The following is a 17,065-nucleotide window of genomic DNA, read 5'->3' as shown; positions in this document are numbered from 1 at the left end:
GCAGCACCCGGGCCGCAGGCTGGGCCCTCAGCCGGTCTCCTCGGCCCGCAGGCGAAGGAGCCGCAGGAGCCGGCCCCCTCCAGCCGCGTGTGGGTGCTCACCAGCACGCTGAGCACCAGCAAGGTGGTGGTGGTCGACGCCAACCAGCCGGGCACGGTCGTGGACCAGTTCACCGTGTGCAACGCCCACGTGCTGTGCATCGCCAGCATCCCCGGTGAGCCGGCGGCCCGGGAAGCCGGGCTCGGCGCAGCGGGCGGCCCCGCGGGCGGGCGTCCTCGGGAGGGCTGCCGGTCCCCCAGGAGGAGCCGGGCGAGGCCAAGGCTGGGCCTGAGACCCTGAGCAGGTCGGAGCCCGTCAGATGGTCAGGAAACCCGGCTCTGTGCTGAACGCAAAACTTCTCCGGGGCCCTGGCCAGGCCCAGGTGCCAGCCGGGGAGGCAGCGGGTGGCAGCAAGGGCAGGGCAGCTCTGCGCTCCTGGAGCCCCCAGGTTCTGTCACATGGTCACAGGTTGCCTGTTCCCTGGGCTCTCAGTACCCACTGGCTCACGCCTGGTGGCCACCCACAGGCAGTGTTCGCTGGCGCCCAGGCCTCCGCCCGTGCACCCAGGCCGGCTGGTCCGTGCGCGTAGAGGCCTGCCCGGCCGAGCTCCTCGGCCTGAGCTGAGTGCCTGGAACCTCTCCCCTAGCGGCCAGTGACAGCGACTACCCGCCGGGGGAGATCTTCCTGGACAGTGACGTCAACCCTGAGGACTCGGGCACAGACGGCGTGCTGGCCGGCATCACGCTGGTGGGCTGTGCCACCCGCTGCAACGTGCCACGCAGCAACTGCTCCTCGCGCGGGGACACCCCGGTGCTGGACAAGGGGCAGGGTGAGTCCTGGGGCCCCAGGTGGGCCGCTCGCCCCCGGCCTCTGCCCAGCACAACCTCACCCCTCCCTTCCACAGGGGAGGTGGCTGCCACTGGCAACGGGAAGGTCAACCCGTCCCAGTCCACAGAGGAGGCCACTGAGGCCACGGAGGTGCCAGACTCAGGGCCCAGTGAGCCCGAGGCAGCCCCAGCACGGCCAGGGCCCCTCACAGAGCACGTCTTCACGGACCCGGCGCCCACCCCGCCAGCCAGCACCCGGCCAGCCAGGTGTGCCCTAGCGGCGAGGTAGAGATGGAGGGAGGGGATGGCTGCTGCCCCCAGGGCAGTCCCAGCTGCCTACCCGTCAGGACCACACTTCTCCCAGAGGCAGGCTCTCCCCGCAGGCCAGGGCACATGGCGGCAGTGGGGGGCGGGCAGTCTGGGGGCCGGAGCTGGCCTGGAGCCACAGACCTGTCCACAGCGAGAACGGGCCAGAAGCAGATGCAAGCGGGACACAGCCGGAGCCGGAGCCCAGCGGGGACCCTGCGGGGGCGAGCAGCAGCGCAGCGCCCACCATGTGGCTGGGAGCCCAGAACGGCTGGTAGGCAGGCGCGGGGGCAGAGCCCACCCCGCGGGGCGGAGGGCAGGGTGCGCCCTCACCGTGCCCTCCGCGCCGCTGCAGGCTCTACGTGCACTCGGCGGTGGGCAACTGGAAGCGGTGCCTGCACTCCATCAGGCTGAAGGACTCGGTGCTGAGCCTCGTGTAGGTCTCCCTGGGCCGGGGGCGTGGGGAGGGCCGCGGGGTGCGGCTGCTTGAGCGAGCTGCCTTGCAGGCACGTGCGGGGCCGCGTGCTGGTGGCGCTGGCCGACGGGACCCTGGCCATCTTCCACCGCGGCGAAGGTGAGCGTGGGGGCGGGGCGGGGGGGCCGCAGCCCGTGGGCCAGGCTGAGCAGGCGGTGGGCTCCCCGCAGACGGCCAGTGGGACCTGAGCAACCACCACCTGCTGGGCCTGGGCCACCCGCGCCACGCGGTGCGCTGCATGGCCGTGGTGCACGACCGCGTGTGGTGCGGCTACAAGAACAAGGTGCACGTGATCCAGCCCAAGACCATGCAGATTGAGGCAAGTGGGGCGCGGCGCGGGGCCGTCCCGGGCGCGTCCCCCCGCCCCACGGGCTGACCAGCCGCTTCGCCCACAGAAGTCCTTCGACGCCCACCCGCGGAGGGAGAGCCAGGTGCGGCAGCTGGCGTGGGTCGGCGACGGCGTGTGGGTGTCCATCCGCCTGGACTCCACCCTGCGGCTCTACCACGCCCACACCCACCAGCACCTGCAGGACGTGGACATCGAGCCCTACGTCAGCAAGATGCTGGGTGAGGGGCGGGGCCGGGGCGGGGCCGAGCGGGGGCGGGGCCCACCGCTGCCGCCGCGCGCGTGTCGCCAACCCCGCCGCCCCCGCCGCCCGCAGGCACCGGCAAGCTGGGCTTCTCCTTCGTGCGCATCACCGCCCTGCTCATCGCGGGCAACCGCCTGTGGGTGGGCACCGGCAACGGCGTCGTCATCTCCATCCCGCTGACCGAGAGTGAGTGCGCCCCGCGCGGCCCCGCCCCGCCCCGCCCCCGGCGTCCCCTCTGCTCACTGCCGCCTCTCTCCCCCAGCCGTGGTCCTGCACCGAGGTCAGCTCCTGGGGCTCCGCGGTAAGGCCCCGGCCCCCTCCCTCTCTCCTCTCCTTTCCTCTCCTCCCCCTCCCTTTCTCCCCCTGCCCCTTCTCCCCGCCCTCTCCAAGGCCCGCGGGCTGTACAGCTCCACTGGCCTGTTTCTAGCCAACAAGACGTCCCCCACTTCCGGGGAGGGAGGCCGTCCTGGGGGTGTCATCCACGTGTATGGTGACGACAGCAGTGACAAGTCAGCCAGCAGCTTCATCCCCTACTGCTCCATGGCCCAGGCCCAGCTCTGCTTCCATGGGCACCGTGACGCCGTCAAGTTCTTCGTCTCCGTGCCAGGTGGGAGTGCAGCCCCCCCTGCCGGGGTGCAGGCAGCGGGGCGGGAGGCTCTGGCTGTGCTCTGAGCCACCTTCCCCCTCCAGGGAACGTGCTGGCCACCCTCAACGGCAGCGTACTGGACAGCCCGTCCGAGGGCCCCGGGCCTGCCGCCTCCACCTCGGAGGCCGAGGGCCAGAAGCTGAAGAACGTGCTGGTGCTGAGCGGCGGGGAGGGCTACATCGACTTCCGCATCGGTGAGCGGGGCCCAGGGCAGCGGGGCCCAGGGCAGCGGGGCCCGGGACGCAGGCAGGAGCGGGGCTCACGGCCTGTGCGCTGGCCTTCCAGGGGACGGAGAGGACGACGAGACGGAAGAGGGTGCGGGGGACGCGGGCCAGGTGAAGCCCACACTGTCCAAGGCAGAGCGCAGCCACGTCATCGTGTGGCAGGTCTCCTACACCCCCGAGTGAGTGCCCGCCAACCGCGCCCACCCCTCTCCGACCTCTCAGCTCGCAGCTTCTCCCGGAGAGCACGGCAGCAGCGGGCGTGAGGCTGGCACTTGTCCCGCGGATGCGGGACCTCGCGGAACACCCCTTCCCAGCAGCTCCGGGCCAGCCCCAGCCCAGCGCCCACGGCCCAGGGGTGTCTCAAGGCCAGAGCAGGCCGGATGCCGGGGCTGCACGCTCCCTTCTCCCCCAGGAACGGCCCCGGGCACTGCTGTCTTCCCTCCCCGAGCCCGAGCCCACGGGCCTTGCGACCCCTGCCGCCCCTGAGGAGGCAGGGATCCAGCCTGTGCTCTGCCTTGGGCTGGCCGCAGCTGCCCAATGCCTGGGTCCCAACTCCCCTTGGACTTTCTCCCTCCTGAAGCTCCTGTCCCCTCAGGCCAGGTGCCCAGGGACCTGGCACAACAGCCCCAGGTCAGGTCCCCTTCCCAGCCTATGCAGACCGCTGTCCTACTCTGTCCTCAAAGCAGGTCCTCGTGGGCCCTGGCCCCAGAGCCCTCCCCTCCCTTGCCCTGCCCTCCCTTCCCTTCTCCCAGTCCCGAGGGTGGGACTTCTCAGGCTGCCAGGAAGAGGGGGCCTCAGACTCAGGCTGCTGGGTGGGCGTGCCCCCAGGACCCCAGCTCGGACACGTTACTAAGTGCCTAGGGCTGCCTGAGGCGGCCTGCTCCCCGGGCAGCCGTGCGCAGCTGCTGAGGCAGGCCCAAGCGCTCAGGACAAGGGCTGCCTCGGCCGGGCCCCAGGTGCGTGCATGGGCTGGGCCCCTCCCAGGTGGGCTCCAGCTGCCCTGGCCGGCCCTCGCCCGCTCCCAGCTGCCCCCAGCCTTCCTTTCGCTCTGAGGCGCTGAATCCGGGCAGCCCAGCCCCGCTGCCCACCCAAGCCCCCCAGAGAAGCACAGATCTCGGGCTGCTGTCCCTCGGCCTGGCGCCACCGCGGCACCAGACACTGCAGGCTTGTCCCTTCCCCCCATCTCTCCACTGTGATGTATGTACAGCCCCTCATCTGTCCCCACGGAGTGTGAAGTGACACGGGGCTAGCCGGGTGCACGCCTCGGGAGCAGCGGCCGTGGGGCGATTGCCTGCCGGCGAGCCCGTGTTCCTGCTCTGTATGTAATAAAGGTTCTACAACCCTGTCTCTGCCTTTCCCTGGGCAGGAACTAACGGGGCAAAGCGGGGGTTTGCTCCACTTTATTATAAAATAGGCAGCAGTGGACCAAGTTTTCAGCCGGAGAGTGGGCTGGGGCCCGAGCATTCCAGGTGTGTCTGCGGGGGGGGGGGGGGGGGGGGCCGCGAGCCAGCCTCCTCCCAGCTCCTCTTGGCCCCGAGGCCCATGTGGGCCAGGGCACCCTGGAGGCAGCCCACTGGGAGGCCCTGGAGGGCCCCAGAAGCTCCGTGCAGCAAGGGAGCAGCCTGCAGCCAGAAGTGGGTAGCGGCCTGGAGTCCCGTGCACCCGAGGCAGGGCATCCCCCACCCTTTTCAGCTGGGCCCACCTGCAGCCCAGCAACGGCTACTCTTGCAGCCAGTGTCCCGCGCTGTCCTCCCAGCACAGGAGCTCCTCGGGGCGGAACCACAGCCCGATCTCGCGGCGGGCGCTCTCCACCGAGTCGCTGCCGTGCACCACATTCCTGCGGGAAGGGGCACAGCGTGAGCATCGCCAGAGGCGGGAGAGGCGGGGGCCACGTGGGGCGATAGGGGAAGCCGGGAAGGGGCTGAGGCCGGCCCCGCGGGCCTTACTTGTCGATCTCGATGCAGAAATCCCCGCGGATGGTGCCGGGCTGGGCCGCGGCCGGGTCGGTGGCCCCGATGAGCGCCCGAGAGGCCCGCACCACGTCCAGCCCCTGCCACACCTACGCGGGCAGGGGTCCCGGGGTGAGCTCAGCAGGAGCCATGGGGGTCCGGGCGCGCCCGTCCACCCACCGCCCGCGCTCACCATGGCCACCACGGGCCCAGAGCCCATGTGGCGGAGGAGGCGGCTGTAGAAGGGCCGCTCCCGCAGCTCGGCGTAGTGCGCGCGCAGCAGCTCCTCGGAGGCCTGCGGAGGCAACGCGACAGGCTCCCGCCGGGCCGCCCGCCGCCCCCCGCCCGCCTGCCGGGCCGCGCGCCGCGCGCTCACCCGCACCAGCTTCAGCGCCACCAGCGTGTAGCCCTTCCTCTCGAAGCGCCGCACCACCTCGCCCACCAGCCGCCGCTGCACGCCGTCGGGTTTCACGGCCACGAAGGTCCGCTCCTGCGCGCGCGGCCACGCTGCGGGGCCGAGCCGGGGTCACGCCCGCCCGCCCGGCCCCGCCCACGCCCCCGGCCGGCCCCGCGCAAACCTACCCCTGCCCTCGCCCCGGCCCCGCGCTCACCTGCCCCCGTGCCGACCCCGGCCCCGCCCCGCGCTCACCTGCCCCGGTGCCGACCCCGGCCCGGCCCCACCCCGGCCCCGCCCCGCGCTCACCTGCCCTCGCCCCGGCCCCGCCCCGCGCTCACCTGCCCCGGTGCCGACCCCGGCCCCGCCCCACCCCGGCCCCGCCCCACCCCGGCCCCGCCCCGCGCTCACCTGCCCCCGCCCCGGCCGCGCCCCGCGCTCACCTGCCCCGGTGCCGACCCCGTCCCGGCCCGCCACGCCCCAGCGCCCACTCGCCCCCCGGCCCGGCCCCGCGCAAACCTACCCCTGCCACGGCCTGGCCCCGCGCTCACCTGCCCCGGTGCCGACCCCGGCCCCGCCCCACCCCGGCCCCGCTCCGCGCTCACCTGCCCTCGCCCCGGCCCCGCCCCGCGCTCACCTGCCCCCGTGCCGACCCCGTCCCGGCCCCACCCCGGCCCCGCCCCGCGCCCACCTGCCCCCGCCCGCCACGCCCCAGCGCCCACTCGCCCCCCGGCCCGGCCCCGCGCAAACCTACCCCTGCCTCGGCCGCGCCCCGCGCTCACCTGCCCCCGTGCCGACCCCGTCCCGGCCCCACCCCGGCCCCGCCCCGCGCCCACCTGCCCCCGCCCGCCACGCCCCAGCGCCCACTCGCCCCCCGGCCCGGCCCCGCGCCCACCCGCGGGGAAGAGGTGCGCGAAGACGGTCAGCGCCAGGCAGAGCATGATGGCGGCGGCGCGGCAGGGGCGGGGCTGAGCTTAAAGGGGCCGCGGCCCCCCGGGCCTCCCCGCCGCTCGCGGCCTCCAACAGCCGCCCTGCTGGGTACCGTCGGAGCCCTCCACCAGCCCAGCCAGCAGCACAAACGCAAGGACAGCCTTTGCGCCCCACTTCCAGCTGCTCACGACCAACCTCAGGCTCCCAAAACCCCAAAAAGCAAGAAACCACAACCCAGGCTCCTTCGCTGACCTTTATTCTCTCAAGGCTTCTACCCGAATCCAGAAGTAAACAGGGTATGGGCTCAGGAACCCCCACCCAAGTGACAGGTACCAGAGAGACTCGGGGGCGTCTGGGAACTAGCAGCCTCCCTGCCTGCTAGGCCCCCAGGCTTCCAGCTGCCCACTCCTTCGGACCCTCACACCCCCACCCCCAGCAGCCGCCTGGAGCTGGGTGTTGGGGGTGCCCAGAGGGGCAGCAGGAGTGCAGGTGCAGAGTCCTGGCCTACCCCTCTCGGCCAGAACACAACTCCCCGAGTCAGGCAGCCCCGCAGGACTCACAGGTGTCACACGTGTCACCCAAAATAGTCCCCATGACCTTGCAGCTCTCAAGCAGCCTGCTGATTTGGACGCTTTAGACTGGGGAGCTCTAGGACCTCTTCTTGGCCTCCAGCTTTGCGGGATAGTCCCAGGAATCAAGGTGTATTCTTTCCAGACTCAGCATGGGCTCCTCAGTGCTGGGGTCTCCCCTTTTCTGCCGCTCAGCCAAGATCATGGCCCTTAGGAGAGGGGGGTAAGGCACAGGGCGCGGGGGATCCTCCGGCGCCAGTGTGACAGCGGCAAAGGCCTCCTCCTCATGCTTGGGCACCAGCCGCCAGTCGTGGTACATGACTTGCTCGATCTCCCGGGGCTCATTCTCCGTCTTGCCTGGTGAGAGAAGGGCTGGACTTGTACACACCCACTTAACGTGCGCGGTGCGACCTCCCTGCTCAGTCCCCTAAGCGGTACCTTTGAAGGTCAGGATGCCCCAGGCCTTCCCGTGGTCCAAGTTCTGCAAAGCGAGTGGAAAGGGGGTCAGCTCAGGCACCACCTCGCCGGCCCCCTGCCGCCAGAACGGCAGGCCAGAGACCCTGACCCCCAGAACCGCAGGGAGACGGGAGGCAGTGCTGCCCCGCGGGGCGGCCCCGGGCAGGCATGGAGCCCAGGGGCCAGGGAGGAGCGTAGGCCGGTCCGGGGTGGGCGCGGCGCGCACCTGCGCGGTATAGTCGGGCTGGACCCGCAAGAGGCGCCAGTAGCAGGGCTCGTCGTGCTGCCACAGCCAGGACTTGCGCGTGACCAGGCGGCCCAGGCCGAAGAGAGGCAGGCGGCCGAGCAGCTGCAGGAGGCGGCTCTCGCGGCGCACGTCGGCCCAGGCCCGCGCGGGCAACTGGCGGCCCGAGTGCGGCCGCGTCATCGTCTCGCTGTCCAGGGCGTAGCGCTGCGAGTCGCGCGGCCGCTGCCGCAGCTCACGCAGGGCCCGCACGCGCCGGGCCAGCTCCGCGATCAGCCGCGGGCGAACCTTCCTCCGCGCCATGGCTGCCCGCCTGTGTGGTCCGCGGCCTCAGCGCTCCGGACGGAAACCGCCGCCGCCGCGCGCCCCGAGGCCCGCCCGCCGCCGGAAGCAGCCGGTGCCCCGGGCCCAGGCGTCCGGGCGTGGCCGGAAGCGGGAGGGAGGCCGGGCCGGCCATGGCGAGGGCGGGGCCCGGGAGGGACGGGGCCCCGCGGCGGGGCCGGGGTCGGGGCTCGCGGCGGCCGCCGACCTGGGAGGTCTCGGATTCGGACGCCGAGGGCCCCGCCTGCGCGGAGGCCGCCGCGAGCGCCCAGGACCCGGCGGAGCAGCGCAGGGCGGCGGCCGAGGCGCTGCGGCTGCTGCGGCCCGAGCGGGCCCTGCGGCGCCTCGCGGTGCGCGTGGACCCAGGTGCGGGTGGGCGCGGGGCGTTCGAGGACCCCGGGCGCTGGGGTGCGGGCTGGGGCCTCCGCAGGCCCTTCTGCCCGGAGCTCGGGCTCTTGGGCTGTGCGCAGCCCGCCTGGGGGCGGCGGTGGCAGGGGGCGTCCAGGCTGCTTCCCAGCCGGGGAGCTGGAGAAGCGCGGGGGTCCGGCTCTGGTCCCCGGGTTTGTGTAGCAGCCGGGGCCAGAGCTGGGGTTGAGGAGCGAATGACCGTGCCTTCTCCACCCACCTCGGGCTGGCCCCAGCCGTCCTGGAAGATGCTGGTGCCGATATCCTGCTGGCGGCCCTGGACGCCCTGGGCTGTGAGTGCCACATCGAGCCCCAGCCGCAGGCCCACAGCCTCAGGTGGAGCAGACGCGAGCCTGACCCCTGCCCCCACGGCGTGAGTGCCTGGGCCCACCCAGCAGGGGCTCCTTTTCCCCACTTTATCCGGCCTCCCCACGGAGGCGGATGTTTTACCCCGGTGCTCTCACATAACGCTGGCGGCCATCGGTTAAAATAGCTGCCCTTCCCGCCTGCAGGGGGGCGACCTGGGCACGGGCGACACTGTTGTGTTGTCAGGCACAGGGCTGGGTTTGGTGCACACTCAGCCTCTTAGCATGTCGGCCTCGAGGGGAGACGGGGCAGGGGGCTTTTGGAGAGCAGTCCTGGCAGGGTGTCCCCACAGGTGTCCCCGGAGGTGTGGGATGCAAGTGAGCAGGAAGTGCTGCTGCTGTTGGAGCCGGAGGAATTTCTGCGGGGCATCGCCCAGTTGACCCAGGTGCGGGGCTGGGGGACAGGCTGGCTCCTTCCCTCCACGTGTGAGCGCAGTCCTTGCGCTCGGGAGAGGACTGGGGGCGGGCACCCACCTGAGTGCGCTGGGCACCCTTGGGGCTCTTGTCAGAAATCTCAGGCAGTGAGCTGGGACACAGGGAGCTGCGGCTGTGTCTAGGGGGCCGAAGCCAGAATCAGAAGGGTTTGGGGGCAGCAGGAAGTGAGGCAGCACAGGCACTGAGGGGCCCCCCGCCCACGTGCGGCTGCGTGGACATCCCTTCGTGTGGGGAGATGGGAAACGCCTGGCCGGTTTTTGTTCCTGAGTTAGCCAGGTTAGACCCTGCCTCTGGCTCCCTAGGGCGCCCCTGTGGCCATGGAGGTGCAGCCCTCCCAGGAGAGCCGGCGGGCAGGGGATGTCCACGCGCTCTTGCCGTGTGGCTGCGTCCCTCGGGCCCGCGCTCTCTCCTGCTGGCTGGCCCGGGGCGGGGCCTGGAGGCCTGGCTGCAGACTCGCCCTTGGCTGCAGGTGTCCGGCCCAGCCTGCTCGGTGCCCTGGACTTGCCCTGAGAGCCCTGCCCGCCCCCACCTGGCTGTCATCGGGCTGGACGCCCACCTGCGGTACGGCTCACCCTTGTTCCCCTTAGCAGGGCTGGGTGGGGCCGTGGGAGCTTGGGGGAAGGTGGGGTGATGTCCCTGGACTTTGGGGGAAGCAGGAGAATCCAAGGAGGGTGGGACCAGCCGAAGGGCCGGCCTCCTCTGCTCAGGTCTCAGCAGCCCAGAGCCCGTGGGACGCGGCAGCAGCAGGAGGGCCCAGCAGCGCCGGGTGCCGAGGGGGCCGTCAGCTGGCCCCAGGTGGAAGAGGTGAGGCCAGGCTGCTCCAAGGCCCGCGGGGCCAGGTTTGGTGCCAGGGTAGCTTGGAGGGGGCGTTAGGCCGGTGCCCCCCAGGGAAGCCTTTCCCGGGCCCCCATCCACAGCCCCGCTGGCCCTCAGGCCCTGGCGCTCCTGCAGCTCTGGGCGGAGCTGGATGTGCTGCTGGTGGCGTCCTGGCGGGAGCTGAGCGAGCACGTGTGCGCCTTCACCAGAGCCCTTGCCTGGCGCCCCTACAAGTATGTGCTGCCCCCACCAGACTGGGGGCTCCATGGGAGGGATGGGGGGGTCTGAGGCCCCACCCTGAGGCTTTGCTGTCGCCTGGGGGGGCAGCAGGGCCCGGTGAGCCCTGGATGGACTTGCTGTGCTCCACCTGCATCTAGGCAGTACCAGGAGTCCCGGGCCTTCTCGTTCTGCACCGCCGGGCGCTGGGCAGCGGGCGAGCGCGTGGCCCCCGACGGCACGGGGCTGCGGAAGGTGTGGCGCAGGCAGCTCGGGCAGTTTAACCGCGTGGGCCCCGCCGTGGCCGAGGCCGTGGCCGCCGCCTTCCCCTCACCCCGCCTCCTGCAGCAGGTGAGCCCCATCCCGACCCCCAGGGCCGAGGCCCGCCGGGCCCTCCCTGCTTACTCCCGCCCTGCCCTAGGCGTTCGCGGCCTGCAGGACGGAGCGGGAGCGCCTGGCCCTGCTGGCTGACCTGCCCGTGCCGGCGGCGGGGGGACTGCGGCCCCGGAGGGTGGGGCCCGACCTGTCCCGCCGCATCTGCCTCTTCCTGACCGCCACCGACCCCGACCTCCTGCTCGACCTGGGCTCCTGACTGCACCGCAGGATAGGGCGGCGCCGCTGCCGCGTCCTGCCACCAGCACAGCAGCGCAGCCCACCCAGGGGACTGGCCGGAGCCAGGGCAGAAGCAGCGGGGCTTCCTGCCCCCTCGGCTTGGGCCAGGTACTTAGCAAGGCTTTTTTAAATTTTTTTTATTTTTAGGAGGTACCGGGAATTAAACCTGGGACCTCGTACATGGGAAGCAGACGCTCAGCCACTGAGCTACACCAGCTCCCCTTGGCAGGGCTTTGTGTAAGCACCGGGCACCGTGCTTCAGGCGCGGTGTCGGGGATGCCAGGGGGGTGGCCACAGGTGGAGACGGAGACCCAGGCTCAGGCCAGACTGGCAGAGGCCCCACGGGAAACCCTGCTGGGCTCTGTGCCCAGGCAGCCGGAACCTCAGCGCCCTGCGGGGAGCCGTGTGAAGCTGTGGGGCCCAGAGGCAGGGGCTGGGCCCTCAGTCCCCAAGGGAGGGGGGGGCGTGCGCCTCTTCTGTCGGGGCAGCACCACCCGGAAAAAGCCCTCGTGCTCAGGAGCCCCGGCCTCATCGGGACCCATCGAGCCTCACTGCGTTTGCAGGCATCAGGTAGAGAAACTACGTTTATTACGGCGACCCGGGGCTCGACAGGGAGGGGCCGCAGCAGGTGACATGCTAAGCCCGTGCAGCCCGAGGCCCCCAAGGCCGGCAGGGGCGGGCCTGGCAGGGCCCTGGCGAGGCTGTCCTCGGGGGCACAGCAGGATGGCCTCCCTGGGCCGTCTCCACGACGAGCAGCGCCGCCTCCGCCTGGCCCAGGAAGCCGAGGGCCCCTGGGGCTGCCGCAGGAAGGTCCTCTCAGCCTCAGGGACAGCCAGACGGCCCGGGTCAGGTGCAGGCCCCACTGCCCAGGAGCAAGGCCAGGAAGGCGGCTGCCTCCCCCGGCAAACGCCTCAGGTCCGTCGGCAGCGCTTCCGCTGGCAGGGCCCGCTCCCGGGGCTGCTGGCACCGGGCGGCGCGGGCAGCTCGCGGCGGCCGCAGTTCATGCGCAGGACCCAGCCCAGCTCGTCGTGCAGCACCTGCTTGAGGCCGGGCGGCAGCGGCAGGCCCTCGAGCGTGTCCCCGGAGTCGGGCCGCAGCTGGCGCAGGCGGTGGCAGCACAGGTACTGCAGGGAGGTGCGGCTGGCGCAGGAGCGGATGATCTTCATGCTGCTGCGCGCCGCCGTGGAGCACACCATCGGGTAGAGCCTCCGGCTGCGCAGCCTCGTGGCCGCCACACCTGCGGGGGCAGGGACGAGGCTGCCAGCCGCCGACCCTGCCCGCCCCTCCCTCACCCGGACGTCGCCTTCAGGGGACGGGGGAAGCCGCACCCTGGCTGCCTGGGGGCCGGGGTCCCCGTGGGGCTCCGGGGTGGGCCTGCGGCCCGGCTGAGGTTCCTGGGCGTAGAAGGAGTCCAGCGGCGCTCACCTATGCACTTCCTGTTCTTGAAGAAGGTCAGGGTGCCGTGCCAGGTGTCCAGGTGCACCCCGATGATGGAGCCCTGGCCGAAGCGCGAGGAGAAGCTCGTCTTGTCTCCCTTGTGGTGGAGGAGCCCTGGGGGCAGTGGGGGGGTGAGCCCCACAGCCCCAGCCACCCCCCCTCCCCCGCCTCCAGCACGCACCCGTGTACGAGAGGCCCCAGCTGTCCTCGTCGCAGCCCAGCAGGCTGCAGAAGGTGTGGTGGTACTTGTCCAGGTCCACGGCCGCCGTCCCGATGCCCACCATCTAGGAGCAACAGGGTTGGCAGCGGGGGTGGGGCGGGCCACGGTGCCCGGCCAAAACGCCCTGGCACTTACCATGTCGGTGCCGTAGACGGGCGAGGTCATCTTGATCTCCCAGAAGTGCTGGCCCTCTGCCAGCTCCTTGGTGCCGCGGACGGCGGCTGTTCCGCAGCTGTACTCGGTGTGGAAGTGGACCTGGCGGTCCTCACAGCTCAGCAGGGTGGCCGAGGACTTGTGCCCGTCGTCCCAGACCCAGTCGAAGTCTGTCAGGGCGAGAGGCCCAGCTGTGGCCACCCCGGGGACCCCGCCCTGCCCACCCCGCGCGGGCTGGGGGCCCAGGACTGCCCGCAGGCGCTCACGCTCGTCCTCCTCCCCGCAGCGGCAGGCCAAGCCCCGGCGGGTGGCGTGCAGGCTGCCGCAGAAGGGGGCCTCGCTCTGGCCATCGCAGCCGCAGAAGGACTCCCCGGTGACGGGCACGGCGCTGGGGATGGACGGCGGCAGGGACGAGCACTCGGGCTCCGAGTCCGAGTCGCTGTGCTGCGGGACAGCAGGCTGTTCCCGCGGCTGTCCACAGGGCCCTGCCCTCCCCACCGGCCGCCCGCCCACGGCCCTCCGGGGCCTCGAGGCTGCTGGCGACCACCACGGCGGGCCCAGGGTCACCAGGCCACCCGAGGCAGGGAGCCCCGAGTACCGTGACCCTGCCAGCCCCCCAGCCCCGAGGCCCGCAAGCTCACGCTGCTGCCAAGCTCCCCTGCCGCCAGGACAAAGCAGGCCGGGATGCGGCCCCACCGCCGGCAGCCCTGGGGGCCCCAGGTGGCCAGCTCACCGCAGCCCTCCTGGGATGCCACCAGCTGTCCACTCTGGGATGGGCTGGGTAAACCAAGGCACACAGCTCTGAAGTCACAAGCGGCAGTGCCCTGCTCCCCCACGTCCCAAATTTCAAGCCAGCCGTGTGGGACTGGAGTCGCTGTCCAGATGGAGAAGGGCTGGGGGATGCCCGCCCTGGCTCGTCTGGACAGGCCACAGACACCCCAGGGCACACCTGCTGGCTCCCCAACTCTGCCACCCTGGCCAGCCGACCTCCCTCACCTCCCTCACGCAAGAGGTCCCACTTCAGAGAAGCACGGGGAGCCCCGAGGCAGAAGGCCGCTCAGCGCTAGGAAACAAGGGGACCGCAGTGGGCACAGGCAAGGCAGCCAGGTCGAGCGTCCTGCCAGAGTTCAGGGCTGGAGGCCACGGCGGCAGGGAGCAGGGCGTCCTCTTCCCTGGGGAGGAGGCAGGCTGGGCCCTGCCTGGGCTGGTGCGTCAGCACCACCGCAGCGGGGAGGAGAGCACCGCTCAGCCCTCAGAGCTGCTGGGCACGCCCCCAGGCCCATTAGGTGACAGGGGACGAGCAACATGCATGTGTCAGACACCCTGCCTCCCGCCACCACAGGCCTGCCCGCAGCCTGAGTCCAGGACAGACACATGGAGAACAGGTTCCTCAGGGTCCCACAGCGTGAGCTGGCGGCAGGCAGGAAGCGGTGGCAGGAAGGGGCCCGGTGCCCAGCGCCCAGCGCCCCTCCTGCCAGGCCCTCAAGGGGCAGCCCATGCAGGGAAGAGGGGCTGAGACCCACCCCGACAGGCCCCATCCCCTCTCCCACCCTCACCCCACCCCAGCAGGCAGGAAGCCCCCACCCCCTGCCACTCCATCCCGCCAGGGCAGGGCCAGCGCAGGCCCGTCGGGGGCTGTGAGGCTGGGACGCGCTACAGTACAGCTCTGGCCGCAAAATCCACACGTAGGGCAGACGAGAGTTGGGAATGCCCAAATTCCCGGATGACCTCCCTGTCCCTAGGTCCTCCTGCGATTGGGAATTCGATGTGGGGCAAGGGGCAGGAAATTTGATCTCCAAGAATCAAAATTACTTTTTCTATATGCCAAATCTAGAGTATTTATCTATATGAGGAAGGCCAGATGCCACGTTAACAACAGCTACCTTTTGGGAGCCAACTGGGGGGACAGAAGGATGTAGCTTTCTTGAATAAACTGACCAAAGCACCTACTGCTAAGTTCTCCAAGACCCGTGGCATTCAGAGGACAGCGCACGGAGAAATACGGCATCTCTCCCCAAGTCCTGTCAGCCCACCCAGGTCGCCAGGGCCTTTCCTCAGCTAGGGTCAGAGCCCCGCTGGGCCGCTCGCACCCAGGCGGCGGCTCTGGGCTGGTCCAGTCCTCTGACCCCAGGAGCATCTTTCTCATTCCCAAGTCAGGTAGTGGCTGCCTTGGGCTCTGCACCTAAAAAAAGTGGTGCCCAGCTCTCCCACTAGAACATACCTGTCCATCAGAGTCATAACCCCAGTTAGTGGCGCCCGCCAGAGCCACGGCCCGGGCATCGGCATCTCGGCGCGCTGCGCTCAGGACAAAGTGCCATGCCCTGCTGCTGCGGGGGCGTCTGGCCATGGTGGAGAGGATCTGGAAGGAAGCACAGGTTCTGAGCCAGGAAGACAGCCCACTGGAGCCTCTCCCAACACCCCCTGCACGCTGCCCTTGGCACTTCTTGGCAAGCTCCCAGCTGCCCCCGGAGGGCTGTGTCAAAAGACCCACCCAGAGGCAGAGGCTTTCGTGAGCCACCTGGGTCCTGAGCCAGAGCCTTGGAGCTCTTAATGAGCACATACCTCGCTCCAGAACCTGAGTGCCGTGATAAGCCCTAGGCAAACAGTGTGCAGTGCCATCCAGATGTCCATGGCTCATCCAGATGCTCCTCCCAACCCGTCTCACTGGGCTCAGTCTTATGCACCTGTCACACCTGCACATGCCTCAGGTGTCTCAAACCTTGACTTGCTCCTCCTCCATTGCTGAGTTTGGCAAATGGCATCTCCATGCCCCCCAGTTCCTCATGCCAGAAGCAAGGGAGTCATTCCTAGCCCCTCCTCCTTCCTTCCCAACATAGCCTGACCGCCCCCACACACCCAGGGGGCCACGGCCTCCCCAGGCCCTGCCTACCCTCCTCCAAAATACATTCTGGACCTATGCCATCGTGTCCACGGCCACCGTCCAGTCTGGACCAATACCCTCTCCCCTGGACCCCACCACAGGCCTTCACTCCGTCTCCTCCCGCTTCACACGCACCGCAGCTGCAGTGACGATACTGAAACACAAACCTTAAAATTCTTCCAGGGCTGGCTGTTCGTAGAATAAAATGCAAAGTCCTACAGGGCCTGGCAAGCTCACCTCAGCCTGCACAGGCCACGCTGGCTTAATTTCAGCTTACCAGCTCTCTCCTCCACTCTGCAAACGGCCAAGTCCTACCACAGCTTTCCTTCTCAACTCGAGAACTTAGCGTGACATACTGATCTCTGCGACTCCTACTGCCTGGCTCTCCCACTGGATGGAAAACCCAGCGAGGGCAAGGCCTGTTTGCCCCTGAGGCGGTCCCGGCCAGCCAGGAAGAAGGTCCACAGTATCAAGTGGCTGCACTCCAGCTTTCTAGCGCTGCTGTCTGCCAGCGCAGGTCCTCCTTCCTCAGTAAAGTGGAAAACTCACTCCTCTACCCAACGTGCAGGAAAGCCCACTGGGTCTCCCAAGCCGTTACCTGGACTTGGCACAATCAACTCCCAGCTACGTGGGCCAAGGTGAAGGGGCAGAAGGGCCCGACACCCAGAACGAAGTCTGGACAGCACACGCCCAAATCTCGCAGCGGGAGGGTGGCTGCAGAAAAGGGCTGAGATTTTTCCAATTCTCGCGGCCTCTTCCTAATTTCGGTTTCAGGGGTGATGTTTCAGGAAGTTACTCCCCAAACTGCGAGCGTGGGAGACGTGGGGGGCCTTAGTGGGCGCGCAAATGCCCTTGCGGGGAGCCGGCGACGAACAAGGACCTGCCCGGGCGCCGGCCCCGGCCCCGCGGCGGACCCACTGCCGCTCGGCGGCCACCCGAGCCCGGGCCCGGCGCGAACTCGGGCGGCGACAGCAGCCGCGCCCCGAGGGCCACCACAAAGGAACAAAGGCCGGTCCGGGCCCGACCTCGCCCCGGGGCTGGGAGCGCCGGCCCGCCCGCTCCGCGCCGGCCCCGGCCCGCAAGGTCAGGGCCGCGGCGGTCCTCCCGGGGGCCGGGGCGAGGGCACGGGCCTGCCCGGCGGGGCCCGGCCGCGGCCCGGGGGAGGAGAGGCGCGGCCCGCGGGCCCCGCCGCTCACCTCGAGCTGCTCCGCCGCCGCCGCCGCCGCCGCGCTCCGCCGGGCCCGCGCCGTGACCTACTTTCCGCTCCCGAGCGGGACGTAAACAATCCCCGCCCCGCGGCCCGCCTCCCGCGCCGCATTGGCCCTGGCGGCGGGAGGCGGGCCGCCTGGCTCGCGGCTTCAGAAAGGGGGCGGGCCTCGCAGGACACGCCTCCCGTGGAGAGGCTGCTGGACCGGTCAATCCCAATACGACGTTCCCATTGGTCACTTCTGATAGCGGCAGAGAGAAAGCCTGCGCACCTATTGGGCGGTCTCCAATTCGGACGTTGACAAGGAAGTGGGTTAGTATGTGCGACGTCGTCGGGGCCGAACACAGC

The 17,065-nt window shown here is 70.4% G+C and overlaps 5 protein-coding genes across 35 annotated transcripts in view; 2 read left to right on the top strand and 3 right to left on the bottom strand.

Annotated features, from left to right (window-relative positions):
• Nucleotides 1-4,452, top strand: part of MAPK8IP3 (mitogen-activated protein kinase 8 interacting protein 3) — a 47,267-nt gene extending 42,815 nt beyond the window's left edge. For all 25 annotated transcript variants that reach the window (XM_058286674.2, XM_058286672.2, XM_058286688.2 and 22 more), the window contains 13 exons: nt 52-214; nt 686-868; nt 944-1,133; nt 1,327-1,446; nt 1,528-1,608; nt 1,679-1,746; nt 1,818-1,966; nt 2,043-2,214; nt 2,310-2,423; nt 2,500-2,538; nt 2,665-2,844; nt 2,928-3,077; nt 3,169-4,452. In XM_058286674.2, the coding sequence (XP_058142657.1) occupies nt 52-214; nt 686-868; nt 944-1,133; nt 1,327-1,446; nt 1,528-1,608; nt 1,679-1,746; nt 1,818-1,966; nt 2,043-2,214; nt 2,310-2,423; nt 2,500-2,538; nt 2,665-2,844; nt 2,928-3,077; nt 3,169-3,290 (1,731 nt within the window). In that variant the 3' untranslated portion in view covers nt 3,291-4,452. The remainder of the gene's footprint in view (nt 1-51; nt 215-685; nt 869-943; nt 1,134-1,326; nt 1,447-1,527; nt 1,609-1,678; nt 1,747-1,817; nt 1,967-2,042; nt 2,215-2,309; nt 2,424-2,499; nt 2,539-2,664; nt 2,845-2,927; nt 3,078-3,168) is intronic.
• A 223-nt stretch (nt 4,453-4,675) lies between these two features.
• Nucleotides 4,676-6,413, bottom strand: NME3 (NME/NM23 nucleoside diphosphate kinase 3). 2 transcript variants are annotated; one of them, XM_058286689.2, is made up of 5 exons: nt 6,346-6,413; nt 5,433-5,563; nt 5,250-5,351; nt 5,054-5,166; nt 4,676-4,944 (listed from the first exon to the last, which is right to left on the bottom strand). In XM_058286689.2, the coding sequence occupies exons 1-5, from the start codon at nt 6,389-6,391 to the stop codon at nt 4,827-4,829; spliced, it is 510 nt and encodes a 169-aa protein (XP_058142672.1). In that variant the 5' UTR covers nt 6,392-6,413; the 3' UTR covers nt 4,676-4,826. The 2 variants fall into 2 exon arrangements, with proteins under 2 accessions (XP_058142672.1, XP_058142673.1); XM_058286690.2 differs by having other exon boundaries at nt 5,439-5,563.
• A 207-nt stretch (nt 6,414-6,620) lies between these two features.
• On the bottom strand, nt 6,621-7,983 carry MRPS34 (mitochondrial ribosomal protein S34). Its single transcript, XM_004459421.4, has 3 exons — nt 7,632-7,983; nt 7,388-7,430; nt 6,621-7,306 (listed from the first exon to the last, which is right to left on the bottom strand). The coding sequence occupies exons 1-3, from the start codon at nt 7,950-7,952 to the stop codon at nt 7,029-7,031; spliced, it is 642 nt and encodes a 213-aa protein (XP_004459478.2). The 5' UTR covers nt 7,953-7,983; the 3' UTR covers nt 6,621-7,028.
• Nucleotides 7,984-8,104: 121 nt separating this feature from the next.
• EME2 (essential meiotic structure-specific endonuclease subunit 2) lies at nt 8,105-14,579 on the top strand. Its single transcript, XM_004459420.3, has 8 exons — nt 8,105-8,336; nt 8,612-8,748; nt 9,034-9,126; nt 9,645-9,736; nt 9,883-9,979; nt 10,109-10,224; nt 10,369-10,558; nt 10,629-14,579. Exons 1-8 carry the CDS (start codon nt 8,105-8,107, stop codon nt 10,797-10,799), a joined length of 1,128 nt encoding a protein of 375 aa, XP_004459477.1. The 3' UTR covers nt 10,800-14,579.
• Nucleotides 11,386-16,797, bottom strand: SPSB3 (splA/ryanodine receptor domain and SOCS box containing 3). 6 transcript variants are annotated; one of them, XM_071211450.1, is made up of 8 exons: nt 16,707-16,794; nt 16,109-16,314; nt 14,851-14,988; nt 12,896-13,073; nt 12,612-12,799; nt 12,438-12,540; nt 12,245-12,317; nt 11,386-12,056 (listed from the first exon to the last, which is right to left on the bottom strand). In XM_071211450.1, the coding sequence occupies exons 3-8, from the start codon at nt 14,974-14,976 to the stop codon at nt 11,666-11,668; spliced, it is 1,059 nt and encodes a 352-aa protein (XP_071067551.1). In that variant the 5' UTR covers nt 14,977-14,988; nt 16,109-16,314; nt 16,707-16,794; the 3' UTR covers nt 11,386-11,665. The 6 variants fall into 6 exon arrangements, with proteins under 6 accessions (XP_071067551.1, XP_071067552.1, XP_058142645.1 ...); XM_071211451.1 differs by having other exon boundaries at nt 12,245-12,370; nt 16,707-16,793; XM_058286662.1 differs by having other exon boundaries at nt 12,245-12,540; nt 16,109-16,224; nt 16,707-16,797.
• Between the last annotated feature and the right edge of the window lie 268 nt (nt 16,798-17,065).

The sequence above is a fragment of the Dasypus novemcinctus genome, chromosome 23 (assembly GCF_030445035.2).
Source record: "Dasypus novemcinctus isolate mDasNov1 chromosome 23, mDasNov1.1.hap2, whole genome shotgun sequence".
Classification (NCBI taxonomy): domain Eukaryota; kingdom Metazoa; phylum Chordata; class Mammalia; order Cingulata; family Dasypodidae; genus Dasypus; species Dasypus novemcinctus.
This window is presented reverse-complemented; position numbering and strand designations above follow the sequence as displayed.